At 35.4% G+C, this 20,116-nt stretch overlaps 2 protein-coding genes across 2 annotated transcripts in view; one reads left to right on the top strand and one right to left on the bottom strand.

The window, feature by feature from the left end:
• Window positions 1-20,116, bottom strand: part of LOC140152893 (carboxypeptidase Q-like) — a 36,706-nt gene that overhangs the window by 14,510 nt on the left and 2,080 nt on the right. Inside the window, exons 2-8 of the mRNA XM_072175423.1 lie at window positions 17,303-17,410; window positions 13,047-13,178; window positions 11,826-11,887; window positions 11,216-11,321; window positions 9,928-9,989; window positions 7,293-7,457; window positions 5,241-5,325 (exon numbers count right to left, since the gene is read on the bottom strand). Of these exons, the coding sequence (XP_072031524.1) occupies window positions 5,241-5,325; window positions 7,293-7,457; window positions 9,928-9,989; window positions 11,216-11,321; window positions 11,826-11,887; window positions 13,047-13,178; window positions 17,303-17,410 (720 nt within the window). The remainder of the gene's footprint in view (window positions 1-5,240; window positions 5,326-7,292; window positions 7,458-9,927; window positions 9,990-11,215; window positions 11,322-11,825; window positions 11,888-13,046; window positions 13,179-17,302; window positions 17,411-20,116) is intronic.
• Window positions 1,595-5,008, top strand: LOC140151672 (uncharacterized). The gene has a single exon (XM_072174008.1). It carries the CDS (start codon window positions 1,595-1,597, stop codon window positions 4,526-4,528), a length of 2,934 nt encoding a protein of 977 aa, XP_072030109.1. The 3' UTR covers window positions 4,529-5,008.

The following is a 20,116-nucleotide window of genomic DNA, read 5'->3' as shown; positions in this document are numbered from 1 at the left end:
TGCTCCCTTAGTCCAGAAAAGCAGACAGAGTATGAAAGCAGAAGTTCTATATTGGGGAATATGAGATAACTAAATAGCTCTTCATTCTTTGAATGCTGCATCAATGTGTTTCTGATTATGTGTTTGTTTTATTGTATTTTGTTGTTGTTAGAAGGTGCAACATATTTATCCAGCTTTTCCCTTTTATTTGCATCTCCTATATCTTGTTTTTGTAATTTGTTGTATTGATGGAAAATAATAATCTATAAATAACAGATACTAGTGATTTGTATTGCATTACACTTGGTTTCAGAACACTTTATGATAACTATTCCAATATGTCACATCAGATCTGTTCTTCAAGGCTTGTTACTGTGGCAATGCAACCTCTTTGCACTTGGATTATGATTGTCCTTACCAGCACACAAGGTAAAGCTAGTTTTGCTCAAGTGCAAAATAGTATACATGATGTGGATATTCAAACCTACCATTTCCATATTCCCTTATAAATACAGAAGAATTCCTGTTTGGATGGTTGGTGTCGGATTTCAGATTAATTTGCTTGTAAAATTTCTAGGGTTGGAGCAATTTCAAAATTTACCTGACCTTTGACCTCGGCTGACCTTAACGGTTTTTTACTCCCCAAGTGTTAGGGATTATTCCCAAGTGCCGGGGGATTGTTTACAGCCCAATCAGAGTAACTTTAAATTTGTCCAGAGCTTTGACCTCAGATGAACTTTACGTTTCATACTCACCAAGTGTCAGGGATCATTCACAGTTACAGCCCGATCAGAGCAACTTCAAATTTGACCCAACCTTTGACCTCGGATGACTTTTGCAGTTTGTCAGGGATCATTTCCCCCCAAGTTACAGCCCAATCGGAGCCACTTTGAATTTGACCTGACCTTTGACCTCAGATGACCTTTGCAGTTTTATACTCCCTAAGTGTCAGGGATCATTTTCCCTGAGTTACAGCTGGATTGGAGCAACTTTAAATTTAACCTGACCTTTGACCTTGGATGACCTAACAAGTGCAAAGTTGCTCTGGCTCAGACCAAGATGCACCCACCCACAAAGTTTGAGGAACGTGCAACCCCTAGTGAGTATTCTCCGAGAAAAGAGGTGGACAGACAGACAGATAGACATATTGCTTATTATAATATAGATTGTATATCTATTATATAGCTGATAACTTACTGATGTTGAAAAGTCACATAAAATATATGTGCATTAATGAAATTAATGTCTTATCTGATGGTCAACATGTATAGCAATCATTTTGTTCCTGTTTGCTTTATTTCTGTGTCTGAGGAATATTATTGCAAGTGTAAGAGGAACTATGGATAGAAACCATTTCAAAATCACAATTGCCAATTGCCAATAAAATTTGGCTACTTTTCAATTCTGCCATGCCTTTGGGCTGCATAAGAACAAATAAATGTATGTATATTCAGTCAAATTACAAGGAACTAATAGCCTTTATACTATAATACGAGGCACTATTACACTTACTTACAGATCTGCATGTGTACTTTACATTGATTTTAAGTGTAAAATTTTTTCTATGCTCTGGTCATATGACATTTGTACTAGCAAAGCATTTCTGTATTCCACCATGGCTTCCATACTACTGCATTATATCCATGTTTTACTGATGTACCAGGTGCTGTGTCTTGTTTGTATTAAACACACAAATGGCCGACCATCAGAGCAGGGACAATCATGTTATCCACAAGGAAGTGTTGCTTGTAAAATGTGGAATTATACCAATATGGATTGTAGCAAGAGAGACCTACTCTGTATTCCACCATTACAACATGCTGCTTCAATACAATCACTTGATCTATGTTACAATGAACTACATGATATCTCTGATGGTGCATTTAGTCACCTTCATGAGTTGCAACATATGGATCTTTCATGGAACACTATATCATTCTTATTTGATGATGTGTTCAATGGACTCTATGAACTATTAACTTTGGTGTTAAATTTTAACCACATATCCCGCATACAAGCTCACATTTTTAGTAGCCTCAACAAATTGCAATATTTGGACCTTTCCAATAACCATATATCAGCCTTCCATGATGATGCATTTACTGGACTATATAATCTATTAACTTTGGACCTCGGGCTCAACTATATTTCATCCTTGCATGATGATGCATTTACTGGACTTCAAAATCTACTAACTTTGGACTTGGGTTCCAATTCAATATCCTTCATAAGTGACAAAACCTTTGGTAAACTAAGCAAACTTAGTGATCTGTACTTAGATGGAAACTACTTTGGGACTTTACCAGGTGCTCCATTTCAAGATCTCATCTCACTGCAGACACTTAAACTCAGTTGGCAAAATCTATCAAGTCTTAGCCCTTCATCACTGGAAGGGCTGGAAAACTTGCAAACCCTGGACCTATCATTTGATGATGGGTCTGATAACATCACTGGCACCCCTCTAGCTATACTTTCTTCTTTACGTGAACTGTACATGCACATTCATAGTAATAGCCATGACTGTGATAGCATTGAGAACCTGTTCACAGGATTACACAACCTACAGTACCTTGATATCTCAATTGGTGGGTCTTGTCTGGAAATCAAGTTTTGCTCATTGTATTTAGAAAATACACATCGCCTGAATACAAGTCATACATGCAACAGAGTGATTCCTTTGACATATCTTGCATTTCGTCAGGCAGACTCAAGTACTCTCAGTCTTCCAGCTTTCGGTATACTCAATAATCTCACTAGTCTCTATCTTGAACTTAATGACTTCAATGTAGCCATACAAGCTTTGAATTATCTGAACTCACCACTAAAAAACTTGACTATGATAATCTGGAACAAAGTCTACTTTGATTCAACAACATTTGCATCATGGGGAAATTGGAAGTCATCATTGAAGGTATTAACATTAACTGTCTATGAATTTGAGTATGAGGGGGCACCTTTTGAATGGTTTACTGATTTACATGTCTTAGAAATACATTCTCTATCTGTGTCTGTGAATGCCTTCAATACATTGAATAATTACACCTCTTTGACCATGTCAGATTTGTCATACAATAGCAGAGACTTTGATTTTTTCTGGAAGCAATTGTGTAACATTACATCACTTCGAAAAATAGACTTGTCAGAAAATGAGTTTGACACTTTATATGGAATGTATTGGTCATGCTCACCACCAAATTTGAGGGAAATGTACCTAGGATACCAAACAAAACGACTGGCTATTAATGCAAATATATGTCAGGTTGCAACTCAGTTGGAAGTATTTGATATTAGTACATCAGGATTGAACTTTGGAACTAATATTACTTGTTCTAATCTTGTGACTCTCATATTGTCTGAGTGCTCTTTCAACAATTATAAAGGTTTCTATGCTAAGATGCCTGTGTTACAAGACCTAGTCTTAAGTGCGCTTAGATTTTCCTTTGTTCCTGACATTCCTGGTGTACTAAATGTATTCCAAGCACCCAAGTTAAATCACATGAATTTGAACAGTAATCAAATTACAGTAATTGATCAGAATCTTTTCAAGTTTTTTCCCGAGCTAACATATCTGGATTTAAGCAATAATAAGCTGAAATTAATAAGCAACATGGAGAAGATGAGCAATTTAAGAACACTTCTTCTAAATAAAAATGCAATTAAAATTGTCCCTAAAGCAATGCTATCACATGACCATCCTGACATGACCACACTGGATTTAAGGGAGAATCAATTTCATTGTGACTGCCAAGTGGAGGCATTTAGGAACTGGATACTTACAGATAACATGGTCCACCTCCAAAATAACTATTACATGTATAACAATTATCAATGCTTTTCACCTGATTCAGAAAAAGATTTCAGCATCACACAAGTCAATTTAGATTGCAAATCGCACCTGTGGAAATATATTTCAATTGGCATTGTTTGCGCTATAGCTTTACTAATTTCAGTCATTATGATGGTATATTATTGGTGGCACATTAAGTACAGACTTTTCCTGCTGTTCAACAGAAGACGAAACCAACAACATGCGCTTGTGAATAATAATGATGATGAAGAACATATTGATGATGATGAGGATGGCATCCCTCGATATGATGCCTATGTGCCCTACCATATAGAGGATGAAGATTGGGTAGATGGAGAACTTCTGCGCAATATCGAGGAAGGTGAGGAACCTTTCAGACTTTGTTTAAGGCGTCGTGACATACGTGCTGGGAGACTTCTTTTTGCCGAAGTATCCCTCCATATGCAAAGAAGCCGCAAAATTCTTGTGATACTCTCACCACGATTTGTTGAAGACAACATGTGCTATTTTGAATTAAACATGGGGCATCATAGAGTCATAGAAGAGAACCGCAATGCAATGATTTTTATTATTCTGGAGGATATTCCAGATAACAAAATGACTCTGTTGTTGAGACAATTATACTGTAGAGTGCAGTGCATAAAATGGCCAGGAGATGGGTATGGACAGTTTTTGTTTTGGAGACGTCTTCGAGAGGAACTTAAGAGGCCTGTGCCACTGGATCGCCGGTTTGCAGTTTAATTTATGTATAATATGATGAGCATTAAAATTTTTTGTGAAAATCACCTTTGTTTACATGATTATAATAATGCAAATATGTAGAGGCTCAAATGGGCTAAATTCACAGCAAATATGTGACAGTGCCTCTTGATCTCGCGGAAAATTATATGCATAGCCCACAGAATTAGAGAAGGAGAACCAGGACTCCCTATACCACCACGTACAATCACGCCGTCAGCTATGGGGAGAAAATTGGGGGTATTCGGGTCCTTGCCGACAGTGCGCGGAGACAAACGAAAATAATTCTGCGTCTCATCTGAAGCGTCATGGTACTCGCGTGCAGGTCGCATCAAGTGCATCTCTCAAATGCACCCTTCATCCATGTCGCGTTTGCATGACAACGAATGCCTCAAGTGCATTCCGAGGGAAACCGAATACCCCCAATTTTTGCTTCATGCCTGTATCAAGATGGCGGTCGAGTCCCGATTCTCTGTCAATAATTCTGTGGCATAGCCACAAGTAATGCTTGGCGCAGAATTGCCACACTTATATATTGTGTTTCAGATGCAATCACAGTACATTATTGTGATTTATGGACTCTCACATGATGCGTTTGGAAAAATCACAGTGCATAGAGTGCAATTTAGAATTACCTACCATCTTCTGATAGATCTTGAGAATTACAATGTATCATGAATTTTTGTGAAACATACGCCTTAAGCCGTATTCATACCTCTCTTGGCCATCCTGGATAACATTTCAGCATCTTCAACAGCAATGCATGCAGTAGGAATCTTTCTTATGCCTTTTTTGTAATCCTGCAAAAAATATTAATCAAAATCAATCAGAAAGTTGCTGATCACAGTGGCTCACATTCTATTATAAATTTTAGGGATGCGCTGTTTGAGATCATTGCAAGCCCAAACTAACCTACTCAGCCAGGATCAGTTTGTATTTGTTATTTTGCAATTCCATTTGCATATTGCATTGTTTTCTGTGTACCTGCATATAGTATTATTTAGCACGGTGAAGTTGGCTCGAGATTAGAGATTAGACATTCGTTATTACAATGAATATTACACTTTCAATCGTTGTTATGCATCAATCAAGTGTACGGGAGTAATATAAGACATATTTTAGACATTCAAAATTTTTGGCCCAATTTTGGCCCAAAATTTGAATTTTTGAACTTCGTTATTTTGGCCAAATTTGACCTAATTACAACTTTTATGTACCGATCGAGTATTCTAGAGTATTTTGACACCGATTTTGGTCTTGCAAAAATTTTGGCCCAGAAATTTCAAAAAGTTTCAACTTTGTTATCTAGGTGAATTTAGACCTAAAAACAACTCTTATGTAGCTATCAAGTATTCTAGAGCATTTTGACACCTTTTTTGGTCCTTCAAAAATTTTGGCCCAGAAATTTCAAAATGTTTCAACTTTCTTATCTAGGTGAATTTAGACCTAAAAACAACTTTAATGTACCGATCGTGTATTCTAGAGCATTTTGACACCATTTTTGGTCCTTTAAAAATTTCTAGGCCAACATTTTTGATAGTTGGGCCAAAATTTTTGAAAGTCCAAAACTGGTCTGAAATTTTCAGAAATTACTCCCGTACACTTGATTGATGCATAAAAATGATTGAAAGTGTAATATTCAATGTAATAACGAATGTCTAATCTCTAATCTCGAATCTCGAGCCAACTTCACCGTTTGTTGTGTTTGTAGGTAAACAGAGCAAAGTTCGACATAAAGTCATAAAAGAATTATGACTTTATGTCCTCCCATAGAACTGTGTGTTAAACAGTCAAAATAACAAGCAGTGTTTCTTTCACTTTACCTCGTTATTTCAGCTCAAAATGGACAGAAACCATTCCCGATAATTATTACTAGTATTATTTCAGCATTTTGAGTATATAATGACAAATTTAAAATTTGAAGGAAATCGTACATTAAGCCTTTAATTCTAATTAATATGACCATTGGACAGTGCAATAACCAGACTACTGAGCAATGTTGAGTGATCAACTACCACACAGTATACACAAAAGAATAGGAATTTTAAGAACAAAATTCATGAAAATCACTTCCAAATTGGTATGTGCAATTATTACAGTTTGGGTGAATGAGATTTTTCATGTTTGCAGAAATAAATTAAGCAAATATTTGCTAACAGAAATAAAAATCTGTCAACGTAAATAAAAAAAAACCAAAAAAACCAACTCTTGTAATAAATACAATAAATGCACAAACTTGTTAAAAATTAACAAAATTTTTCAATTGGAACTGGTAAAGCTAACCATTTTTCCATTCCAATGTGTGGTGATCTCTCACGCGTATTACAAGGTTGTCTTCCCATACTTCCCTTCTACAAACTGTATGGTGCAACATGGCAGCCTTCAGCAGTGTTAGGCTTGAATTGATTTATTCCTATTGATAAATTCTGTGTGACTGACTGTTGTATATTGCTTTGTCTTTTAGTTAAGGCAAAGTGCCTTTACTAAAAGGCTTGATTTAGATGATGACATAGAATAACAATAATATTAATAATAATGTTATTCTTTCAAAGCAACTACTGTTTTGATTTCGATTCACACATATCTTTATACAAGAATCTTGGCAAGAATCGGTTCACAGATATGTCTCACATTTCTTTTTATTAATAATAATGTTATTCTTGCAAAGCAACTGTTTCGATTTCGATTCACACAAAGCTAATACAAGAAATCTTTGCAAGAATCGGTTTCCAGATATGTGTCAAATTTCTAACCAGGAAGTACTGACCTGCCATCCTGTGTGTGGACTATGTATAGAGAATGAAGCAATAGATCTGACTAGTGTTGCCACAGCTCCTACATTGGCAGCCTCCTCTGCAGCATAGTCCCTGTATGCTACGGACACTGGGTAGCTGACATATCCCTGGTCAAACACCACTATCTTACCCTTGGCCTACATGAACAGAATAATTGATACTTTAGTAAAAACATGGCTGCAAAATCTACAGTACCATTGCACCGTGCGGTCCAGAAAAAATTCAAGAGTCGCAGAAAAAAATCAAGATCACTTTTTGCATTTGAACTTTTTAGATATCACACCACAAAATCGAGTCCAAACGGGTAAAAAATCCTGTTTCCATTCTGAGAACCACACCAGATGGTTAGCAATTTACACTGATTTGAGTCAGCATCATCCTTAAACTTGAATTATTTAATTTTTCATGGTCAAGATATGCTGTGAAGGCCTCAAGATCATGTAAATGGTGTTTTTAAACAATTTTTGACCCTTATGATCTGCTATAAAGTTCACTATGTTCCTCTTTTACATGTGACTTTGTATGATAAGCAAACATGTCTGAACCGCCAAAACCTCGCTAATGAGTTAAATGAGTAAAATCCATATTCTGTCACATCAAATTGGCTCAAATTGACATTAGTACTGCAACTAATCCAATTATTCTTACATCGTTTAAAATCAGTGCTGATGCATACTCTACTAAAAAAAGAAAATAATATGAACTATTGCAAAGACTTGGCTTGAAAGGGATACATTCATTTCCCTGGAAAAATTGTGACATTCTTAAATAAAAAATAAATCTTAGGGGCTTTTCACACCAAAAGTTTCACAAGTAACAAGTTCAATTCAAGGAGAAAGATGAACAATAAGCTACAATATCAAAAATATTACTTGTGTATGATGTCAGCCCTATACTTAGACTATGCTATAGTTGATTTTTGATAAATAGAAATATGCTATTAATCTTGATGAATGCATTCAAAATTATACTGATGATTATTACAATTAACGTATCAATAGTAAATGGTCATAAAAAGTTTATATAATTAGTGATAAGAGTAAAGTATATGTTGACCTATGTTATTGAATGCAACATATCTTGGCATAATTATAATGGCTAACTTCAATACTAAACAATTCTGATTTTGGAATCTACCAGTTTATTGATCCTGAAAGCCTGAGTAAAAAATTGACTATGTACTTTGGATTTTGAGCTGGACATTGTCAATTATACTTGTTTATTAATCCAATTTAACCGCAAGCATGGAAGTACAAGACGCGCTAGACGTACATCCATGCACCAAGTGAGAGTTTAACTATTGCGCCAACACAAAGCGCCGCAAATTTCACAGATATGTGTGTACAAATAGTTAATGGTATTGGTATGTGACGGAGGATTTAAACCATTACGAGATCTGGGTGACCAATCACAAGCCAGATCTATTTAAAGATGCATTACATCATTGACAATTTTCGTAGGTCAGAAATTCAACAACCTTTCAATAGACACCCTTTTTAAGCATGTTAACTGCAATCGAAAGTAAGTAGTCCACATGGGAAGCTAACAAACAGAGGGAGTACAGTGAGTGAAAAGATCAAATGTGAAAATCTATCAATTGTACACAAATTAATACAAATCAGAGTTTTATGCCTTATGCAATAGCCAGAGTATGCACAATGGGTAAGTAGACTACGGAGAAGTCTACAGTAAGCAAAAGAATTAAGGTACCAGTTGTGTTCACCCCTGTATATCCTAAATAAAGACAAATATGTCAAAACTAAAACAAGCAGCCAATACATGTAGTCTTTATCTCTGATTTAAGATCTTATTTGTTGAAATTGGTTGAGAATTAAAGAAACAGTGATCTAAAACCTGATGATGAAACGAAATCAAAAGCCCAACGCTAGTTTTAACATGCTATTAATCAATGGAAGCACAACGCTAGTTATCTTGTTCACGAACGTTTTTGTGTACAAATCAATAGGGCATGCAATGGAGCAAACTGCAACTTTTAAATTAGCATCTTCCTTGGGTTTTTCAACGAATGGGGTATTAAATTCAAGCTAAACGATGCAGCTATTGGCTGCTGGTTCCAATTATAACATATCTGTCTTTGTTTAGAATAGTCAGTGGGTGAAAATAACTGGTACCTCAATTATTTGGCTTACTGTATTAAGGTTGTGCCTTCCATAGGGGGTGTATGTATTTCAACTGGAATAACCCATTGTGTCAAGTAATATAATATACTACAGTCTATTTACCTTTTAGAATAGATTCATCAGGATTGTAATGTAGAATAAAGCAGGTAATTATGTAGCCATATCAAGAATACCGTCACTGTTAGACAGTTTCATCACTTAGGTCAGGTGACTTCTTCAGTAATATGATGATCTGTCTGTTTTCTCATGAAAATTCTCATTCCACAGGTGCTCAGTTCTCAAGTTAGCAACCATGATCAGGGACTATATTCTATAAATCACACACTGTTGAGAACTGAGCACCTGTGGAATGATCATTTTCATAGGGAAACAGATGGATCATCACATTACCAAGGAAGTCACCCTGAACAGTGAATAGAATTCTGGATTTGCCTACATAATTACCTACTTCATTTAGTCTATTTACCTCAGTGGATCTGTTATGAAGTTCATCAAATGACTGCACCACCAGAACCTCTGCCTTGATTCCTGCAAATAAAGTGGATTAATATGTCATCAATGCCATATACAGATTTAATTTGCATCTCTTAATTTGTTATCTTTCCTTTACTCCATAAATGGTCTATATGGAACATTATTTGACCTTAAGCCCATATTTTTTTGGGGGGATGGGCTTATTAAACTTGAATTTACACATTTAAAATACGGCCTGAAGTCAAAATCATCACTATTCGAAACTGTAAGGTTTAGAAAGTTTCTTTTAAATCAGACATATTTTCATGGAATTTAGTTGTACAAAATGCACTTGAAAATGGTGCACTTAAAGCCATATTATAACATTTGCTGAGAAGAACGCCCTCAAATAGTTTTTTAATTCAGGTTTTTACACGATTGTAATGTACTTTAGTAAACAAAGATTCTCTGCAAAAATCAAGACTTTAGGTGTTGTAGTTTTGTCAAAATCCATGATTTTGAATAAACCACCGGAACCGTCGTCTTATTATTACGATAGAAATATTAGTCAAACGCGTACATGTGTTGTTCATAACACAGTACTACGTACACGGCATGCGGGACACACACACACGCCAGAGGATTGTACTGTATTACAACCGCTGGATTAACATGCATTGGCGCTAGTAGTAAATTCCAATTTTCTTTGCTTTACTTCACTTGTTCGGCTCAAAATGAAAAGGGGACATACGGACAGTAAAAGCTAACATTTTATGGAAATTAAATACTAATCAATTTTTAAAGAAATGTTACAATATAGCTTTAAGGTGGTACTATACCCCTTGATGAATTGGTGACTATTTGTGCATTTTCTCAAAAAATAATAACACACTGGTAACAAAGGTTATGTATATTATAGGGGCAAGGAATCCAGTTACTACACTAGAATAACATAAAACACCATTTTGATTTGTTCAAAATATCATATACGACGGGAATGAATAAAATAATAACTTTGCACAATCTATTTTGAGTTCATTGTGTGAAATTGCCAGGTTTTGTTTTGGGCCTCGGTATTTTTCCCTCAGAAAAATACCTCGACCCAAAACAAAACCCTCCAATTTTCCACAATGACCTCAAAATATAGCCAGTGCATAGTTATTATTGTCTAAAAAATGTCTCCTTTGGCCTCCACGGACCAGATCGTGTCACAAATGGTCTCAGTGCTTGTCTGTCTGTCTGGTATGTCTGTGTGTCTGTCTGCTCACCTTTCTGGCTGACTGGCTAACCATGTTTCTTACCTTCTTTTGGTGTACCAACACTTGCTCCAAGTGCAAGTAAGGCAATATCATACACCCTTGGTTCTAACATAGTTGCTGATTCATTGCCTCTCACCCAATGTGGTACCTGGAATAGCAGTGCACAAATAACTGTTAGAATTACTATAGTTTTGGCAAGGCTCTACAGAAATCTGCTGATTTGGTGTTGTTTACAGTGTAAACACGGAAGTGGAGTTCTGATTGGCTACTTGTGAATCATGTCATCATCACATCTGCACCTCATTCACCGAACAATGCACACAGCATCATATGACTCCGTTCTTATTATGAGATCATCAGAAAGAACAACCAAGTACCCCTGAAGGATACTATCATGTTCACCCTCAAGTTCATGTTTAGTACAAAAACATGTTGTTGTTGATGTTTTCAGTTTCAAAACAGTGAAACCTTACTTTTTTTACAGAAAAATTAGCTTACATTTTGCTTAAAAGTTGACTACCTGTGAATAAAGCAATTATTTTAATCAACCAAAAAGCCCATGCAAAAGAGATAAACACATAATAACCATTACATGTACGTCACATTAAGCAATGTACAATAAACACAGATAGCTTATAAACTCAAAACTCACTTGAACATCCTCCCCATGAACATTTTCAAGTCCATCAGCTTTGAGTTCATTCAACATATAATCTACAGGAGTAGAAGGTACAACAAAATGATTACAAGTTAAATGTGCAAAATGTTGATTTACTGTTTTCATGAAACCTAAAACTGGTTTTATCACTGACTAACACTTTAGTAATATGTGACACGATCAAGGGAAATGAGTCAGATGTCGCTAATATTGATTTTGAGATTTTAGCAAAGAAAGTGTTGAAATTCTTTTGTTTTTTATTGTTTTCAGCGACTGATCAATTGATGTAACTTCGCAAAGAAAAGTCGTATCAAGACAGGGTTTTCAGTTTCTAAAAGCTCTAAATGTCTTCTTTAGAAAAATATGTAAAACTCATTTTCGACCAGGGTCGACATGTGACTCATGCCCTTGATCATGTCACATATTATGAACCACATTACTATATATATCGGGTAAGAGTTAGACTTCAACTGCAAATGGTGTACTGTACATAAAGTGATGCTAAATGAGTTGACAAAAAATTGTGCAAATTTTAATTCAAAATTCTCATTAATAAATGTTTTCAAAATTGATTAGGTACAGGGCCTCAAGGAAGAACAGATGATTAATTGTGTTTTCAACTGATTGAGTGTCCCAGGTTAAAGAAGAAATAAAACAAACAAAACAAACAGGCAAGCACTTTGGGAGAGCAAATACCTCAATTGTAATTTTGTGCATTTTGCATTGATTAGAGGTTAATGACTGAATTTGATTTTGTTGTGACAAAAATGAAATTACAAAAATCAATGCAAGCACCCTTTTTTCACTGGAACAATTTTTGGGGTCATACGTGATGGGAAAAAAATTAAATACAAGAACATTGATTTTTGCATTTCCACATCAACAAAATTCTATCAGTAATTAATCTCATTTATAAACATTGTAAAGCCATCATTATTATAAAGGTCTTTTGTTATAAAGGTATCAATTCTCTGGATCATAAGCTTTAAAATGTTATTTAACTTGTCAGATTTGCTCCCTCACTTGGTAGTAAAAATTTCAATGAAGAATTCTTTTCTGACATGTACATTGAACCATATTTCCTTTTCTTCCTTGGCAACTTTCCGCTCATTTTGTGAGAACAGGTTTCGTATCTAAAACACACACTGATTTTCCTAGTGAATGTTATACACTTTGTGTGCAAGCAGTTATTAAAACTGAGTTGTAACTTCTTACCTATAGCATTTTCTAGATTTTTTGATCCAGCAATCCTGCTACCAAATGTGTCAGTAAATGTTGCCAGTCTGTCATAAGCTTGTCCCTTAGCTGAGCCATTCACTATGTAAGTCATGATCTGATCAGCTACATCTGTCATGCAGGGCAGAGAGAAATGTTACAAGAACTGTTATCATCAGGTCAGTGTAAATCCATCCAGGAGGGATAGTGGATACTCAGTACAAATGGCCAATGGTACGTTTGGAAGCAGTAGGCTTTTCAAAAACACAAACAAAATGGATGGCGAACTATCATTTTGATACAAACTGTACTTATACTAGAATTTGTAAGACTGTATATAAACTAATACAATATACCCTCCGCACACTGTGTTAGGCATGACTAGGCATTACTATATAGAGGGCTCCCTTCAACTAAAAAATCACTCAACATTTAGACCAAAGTAAATAGCTTAACTGTGCAATCCTATGGGGAAATAGGAACATTTGGATATCAGAAACAAAAATATAATTGCTTTTGTGTAAAATAGATCTCAGTGGTGAAACATTATGCCTTACAATGTAAGCCTGCACGAGTAAGTCACCAATAGTCTAGGTCACAACTATTTGGCGATAGTCGTGACTACGACTTATGATTGCCAATTGGCGACTACATGTATTCCTGAAAGTTCAACAAGCAACAAATGTAAAGATGGGTTCTAAAAGTGCTAAAAATTGTATAATAACTTGTGCTACCGCCTTGAAAATCTTTGTGACAGTTATAACTCTACTTATTACTCCTTTCTGTATATATTTAATGTCATGTTGTGCTTTTGCTTATAAGTACAGCTTTATTATTGTGAATAACATGTTCCAAGTGCTGATCACACTAGTGATGTTCGCCATTTGCATTCACTTGTTTTGGTTATGAAGATCTGTCATTTCGACAGGAGCACCAATGCAATGAATGCACAGCACTGCAGCCGTGGCTTGATGCCCAGACTGACGTCAGTCTTCTCGTCTTTTTAAATAAAAGGGGAACTCAAGCAAATTGGAAATGAGGGGGAAATAGTCGCCAATAGTCGTAGTTGCGTCTATTTGGGTGGCGATTTATAGTCAACTACTAAAAAAGCCTATGTTGTGCAGCCCTATTACAATGCTTTTTATACAGTAAAAGTGATTGTAAGGCATTGGTAATGATGTCCATAACTGTTACTGTTACAGTAAAAGTGATTGTATAAAGCCATTGGTAATGATGTCCATAACTATTACTTTTTGTAATACAGACATTTCTCCCCTCATTGTTAAGGGCTGGGGTATGAACGTTTGGACAGTATTTATTTTGGGACATCAGAGCACATCAGACATATCTAATTGCATTCTGAATACGAAGAATGTCATTCTGATATCAAATAATTTTGATTTTTGAAATTCGCAATTTAATACACATTTTATGGCAAATCATTAAAATTGATATTTTTGATATTTAACAGTACTTAAAGTAAACTTTATAAATCTGATGATTTCTACCTCAAGTGATGTAGGTGGGATGAAAAGCCGACGATCAATTGAAAATTTTGACCTTTCGTATTGAAGATATGGATTTTTTTTTCCCAAAACACCAAAAAAAATTAGGTCTTTTTGGGAAAAAAATCCATATCTTCAATATGAAAGGTCAAAATGTTCAATTGACCGTCGGCTTTTCCTCCCTGCTACATACACTTTAAGAATATATCATTAGATTTATATAATCTACTTTAGAGGACTGTTATATATCAAAATTTGAAAAATATCAAATTTTTATAATTTGTCATAAAATTTGTATTATATTGTGATTTTCAAAAAATGAAAATTATTTGATATCAGAAAGACATGCTTCATATTCAGAATGCAATTTGATAGGTCCGAGGTGCTCTCATGTCCCACAAAAAATACTGTCGAAACGCAATAAACGCTCATTTTAGATCCCTTAAGGCGATATAATACCCCGATTTTCATCAGTACCCCTCTTCTTTTTTTTTTTTTTTTTTTTATTAAGTACATATATATGTTTATCACCTCATGTCCTTAACTTATAAAATATATCTACATATAAAGTGACTTTCAACCATTTTAGTAAGTCATTTTAACCCTATATATTTTTTGTTTACTGTAACCTAGTAACTCAGATCTGTGTTTCATAACAAACCATAATTTATTCTTTTCAAAATGTTCAAGTAGGGTACATGAATAGAATACATTAAATCCTTTGTTATACTCTCTATAGAAAATCTATAGTGGTGCATGCAAAATACCTACCATGATATAACACTGAATAAATTAAATACACACTTATACAATAGATGCATAGTCATTAATTGTTAGGAGAAGAAAAGGCTATTAGGTCACCGTATGTCAGGTTATAGGTCAATTGGTTCAGGTCAAATTTAAGCATCAATTTTGAATACACATGTGAGAGTCTGTGATATCATATGAGGCATAATTTTGATATTCTGTCTTTAACTGGATATATATCGAGAAGTGCATGGTGGATATACTAATATACCTTGGGATGTAAATGGTGAGTACAATTTAGAATGCCTAGTTGAGACGGATTTCACAAATAAATATAAAATAGTTACCAAAATCACAAAAGGTAAGCTTACGGAAAACTACCCAATATGGTTGTATAGGTGACAAGAAATACAATTTTTTCATCATTGCTGTAGTATGGTTGTTGTAACCTGTTACCTATGGCTTAATTAAGTTTCAGTGCAATAATGTCGCAAGTTAAAAATACAAAATATAGCTCAACATTGAAAATAGAAGCATTTTAACCAGTTCCTTTTTGATAGTTGTGGAGCACCAAGTTCATGAAGTCATAAAAGAAATCAGGAACCACTTATTCCCATTTTACATATCAACTTTATTTTCCTAATGTGTTAGCAACACATATCCAAAATTTTAACGAAATCTGTTGATAGTAAGCTTTCCAAAATGAAGTGAATTTAAATCATCAGTGATGTACCTCCTTTTGGCTTCTATCTGTAAAAGCATGTAAGCTACATTGATACCGATACCACCAATAAAACGAGAAGATTTGCCCCTTCATTTTGCATACCACTTTGTCCAATTTTTTTTGTAATTTCTTCACAAAATGCAAAAAAATGCACAAAACAATCAATGGGTGTAGTACCCCTTAAAGGTAAAAAAAATAATCAAAATCCTATTTAAAATTGTTTGATCATCCCTAACTGTGTTTTAGGGTTAGGAGTAGGCCCGGTTAGGTTTAGGGCTAAGGTTTATAGGGTAAGTGTTAAAAGGTGCAGAGGATGTTATAGGCATTCCAATAATTAGAATGATGTTGAAAGGCTATGGAAATAATATTCTGTTCTTAAAACTTCACACCTTGTCATTTACAAAATTTCATGTAAACAAATCCAATTGATTATTTGGTAAAATGATGTTAAACATACCTAACAATGACGTTTCGTGCTACATCGTAGCACTTTCTCAAATCGACTGACCAATTCTCCCAGTCCTCCTCGTCTGCTTCCTGTCGGAGCGTGACGTTGGTGGCGCTGTTTTAGGTGCTTATAGATGTGTGGCAGGAAGTGATTTCCCCGGTGATTTCCTTCATCCCGGTTGAGTGTGTTGGGCCCCCTTTTCCGTATCCAAATCGCTTCTTTTATGTGTCTTCTATTTCTGTTTTGCTCTCTGTCCTTAATGCTCGCGTCATCCCAATTGATCACATAAATAAATAAATAAATGTAGACATTTATATAGCGCTTTATGCCGTAAACAGCCTCTAAGCGCTTTACATTTAATCCGCCATTAGAATATGTCGGAACCACGCTTTGCAGCCTACAAGTGGCGCGAGGGTCCATCTGTACAACAACTGTGACTACCCCTAATGAAATGATTATCCTCTGCTACATGATTATCCTCTGCTACATGGTCAGTAATAGCGGATTTGTTGACCTCACCGGTGACCGAGGCCCTCCTCTGAGCTATGGTATAAGCCTTAGTTGAGCAGGACTGGGAGAATTGGTCAGTCGATTTGATAAAGTGCACGAAACGTCATTGTTAGGTATGTTTAACATCATTTTACCATATAATCAATTGGATTTGTTTACATGAAATTTTATAAATGATATCTACTGACAATCCTGATGAACTTGTTTACGGTTCTCACACCTTGGTTTTCATAAGATGAAGCAAACACAAGTACTGTATTGCAGCTTTTAAAATGTTCATACAACAAATCATCTACATTATAACTTTTCAATCAATTATTACCTTTATACCCTCTGATCTCATTCTGAATTCTGAGCGGCAATATGCTTGGTTTGACTGGTTTTGAATTGGCATTGGGTAAGCATACTAAACTCCATCCACATAGTGCAACTATAAACAATCAAAGTATAAAAACATTAATTTAACTATTATAAACTTAATATCATTCCTGCAAATAGCATATTTGAGTTAAAGGCACCAAAAGACACAAAAGTGGCAACTGGCAATTTACAAAAAAGTTGGAATTTGCCCCCCCCCACGTAGCGCCGTGACTGGATGTATTTATGACAAAATATATGAAATTTTTAATAAAACCAGTGTCCCACACCGACATCGCCTGGCTAATAATTATTTGGTGCAGCAGAGACACTAAAATGAATACACGGGATCGATACACGTGAATTGCTATATGCACGATTTTGATATCAGATGAAAATCTTCGGATACCGGGTTAGAAAATGATGAATATCTCCCGTAAATGATTTCGTCTCAAGAAACCAGATCTGGTCTCATACACTTGAAAATATGTGTTGAACAGATATGATAGTCGCTAGTTTGCGCTTTGAGAAACGGCCGTGAGTCTTGAACTCAAAATCTGACCAAAATCGCTAATTTTATATTGCGTTGGTCCTGTATGGACTACAGCGCGCATAGGTATATTCGTCTCAGAGTGGAGGCAGTATGTATGACCATTGACCGCAATGTCGTAATGTTGTACCCCGGCTATTGTCAGTAGCCTTAGTCAGGTCACTTGGCTAATTATATGCGTCTCATAAGGTCGGAATAAAATGACCTTTCGTGGCTGTGGATTCAACCTACCATGGCGATTTCTACCATGGAGATATCGGGGCGATGACACTGTGTATCCCATCATTTTTTTATTAATGTGATCGAAATAATATTAGTCAAACATGTATGCGATGTTCATAACACCTTTTGTACCGGGTTATGCAATAAGATACGAAGAGCAATAAAGCTTGCAAAATACATTTTTGTACCTGTAGGCATATGTAGGATTAACTGGCAATGGCATTTTAAGGGGTGGGGTATGAACGTTTGGACAGTATTTATTGTGGGACATTTAGCACATCAGACATATCGAATTGCATTCTGAATACGGAGAATGTCTTTCTGATATCAAATAATTTTGATTTTTTGAAATTCTCAATGGAATACACATTTTATGGCAAATGATTAAAAATTGATATTTTTGATATTTAACAACTACTCGAACTTAACTTTATAAATCTGATGATACTTAAAGTGTATGTAGGTGGGATGAAAAGCAGACGATCAATTGAAAATTTTGACCTTTCGTATTGAAGATTAATGTAATAATTTGTGATCATCCACCACGAAGTGGTAGTAAAGTCGGCTCTAGATCATTTAAGCATTTTCTGTTTATTGCAGATTTTGAAAGAATTCACTTTCAGCTTCAAAATGACACCTCAACCAGCTTCATCGGACATCTGGAAGTGAAGTTATAGTTCATCAAAGGTCAAATTCCTAGTACCGTATATTCAACATAGAAATCCAATTACTGATTTTGATTGTATCTCAAAATGGAAAATGCAGACTTTACGACCAGTTTGTGGTGGATTGGCACATTTGTCATAAAATTTGTATTATATCGTGAATTTCAAAAAATGAAAATTATTTGATATCAGAAAGACATTCTTCGTACGGTATTCAGAATGCAATTATATGTCTGATGTGCTCTCATGTCCCACAAAACATACTGTTGAAATGCTCATTCCAGATCCCTTAAAGGGGCACTTCGTGATCCACAGCCTCATCCCCCACTTTTCTCAAAAAAAGTTGAGATTTTTATATCACTGGAAACCTCTGGCTACATAATGTTTATGTACAAAATATTTCTTGCAGATTAATTCATTTAGCAAAGATATCGTGAAATTTGAATTTCGTTCTGGTGCACCAGAACGAAATTACAACGTATTGTCTATGGAGCAGTGTAATACACATAATCATGCATAACTCGCAAGCGCAATATCGGAATCAACTGAAATTTTGGGAATATGCTTTTTTAGTGGATATGTACTGAAAAATGTCATAAAAAGAGGATGCTAGGATCACAAAATACTCCTTTAAGAGAATCTTTAGATTCTCTCCCATTTAGTGTGTCTATTCGAGAATCTCTTCACATTCACACAAATCAGTTTGGGAGAATCTCTGCGGCACATTGGCATAGATTTTTTTGACATTTGGGGGGATGGGGGGAATTTTTCTTGAAGTATAGTGAATCCAGTACCTTTTATCAACAAAATAAGGTTATGGTACTGCAAATGCATCGGAAGCATGCAAAAAAAAAAGACATATTGAAGCTAAACTGCTGAAATATGGTATAAAAGTGGAATAAATACATGTGAAGTGCACAAAAATTGGGGTTTTAGGTTAAAATGGCCAAATATGAGGTTAATTTGGTCAGAAACCCAGATGTAAACCCGTCGCAAATAATAAAGGAGACAAGTGGAATTATATGCGACAGCAAACCTGGTGAAAAATTATGTTTATTTATAATTCCTGTCAATCATGCCACTGTTTTTCCATATTATTAGCGGGATGATTGTATGGAGATATATGCCTATGCTGCGGCAATGGAAATCACAGATTCTTGCCCAATTTCTGTGCCTGTAGCGGAAGTGGATCTGGATCTGTATGCTACTCCGATTAATTAGCAGGAAACTAGCCTACATCATATCAGAAACTAGCCTACATCACATCAGATGTATTGACTGTATGTTATGCAAGTGCACACAGTGTATCATGCTCTTTGGCATTCTATCATGCTCAAAAAGA

The sequence above is a fragment of the Amphiura filiformis genome, chromosome 5 (assembly GCF_039555335.1).
Source record: "Amphiura filiformis chromosome 5, Afil_fr2py, whole genome shotgun sequence".
Classification (NCBI taxonomy): domain Eukaryota; kingdom Metazoa; phylum Echinodermata; class Ophiuroidea; order Amphilepidida; family Amphiuridae; genus Amphiura; species Amphiura filiformis.
Note: the sequence above shows the minus strand (reverse complement) of the source record. Positions and strands in the feature narration are given on the sequence as shown.

Excerpts from the sequence above, each read along its gene's own strand:
- LOC140151672 (XM_072174008.1), top strand. The coding sequence starts at position 1,595 with ATGGCTTCCATACTACTGCATTATATCCATGTTTTACTGATGTACCAG.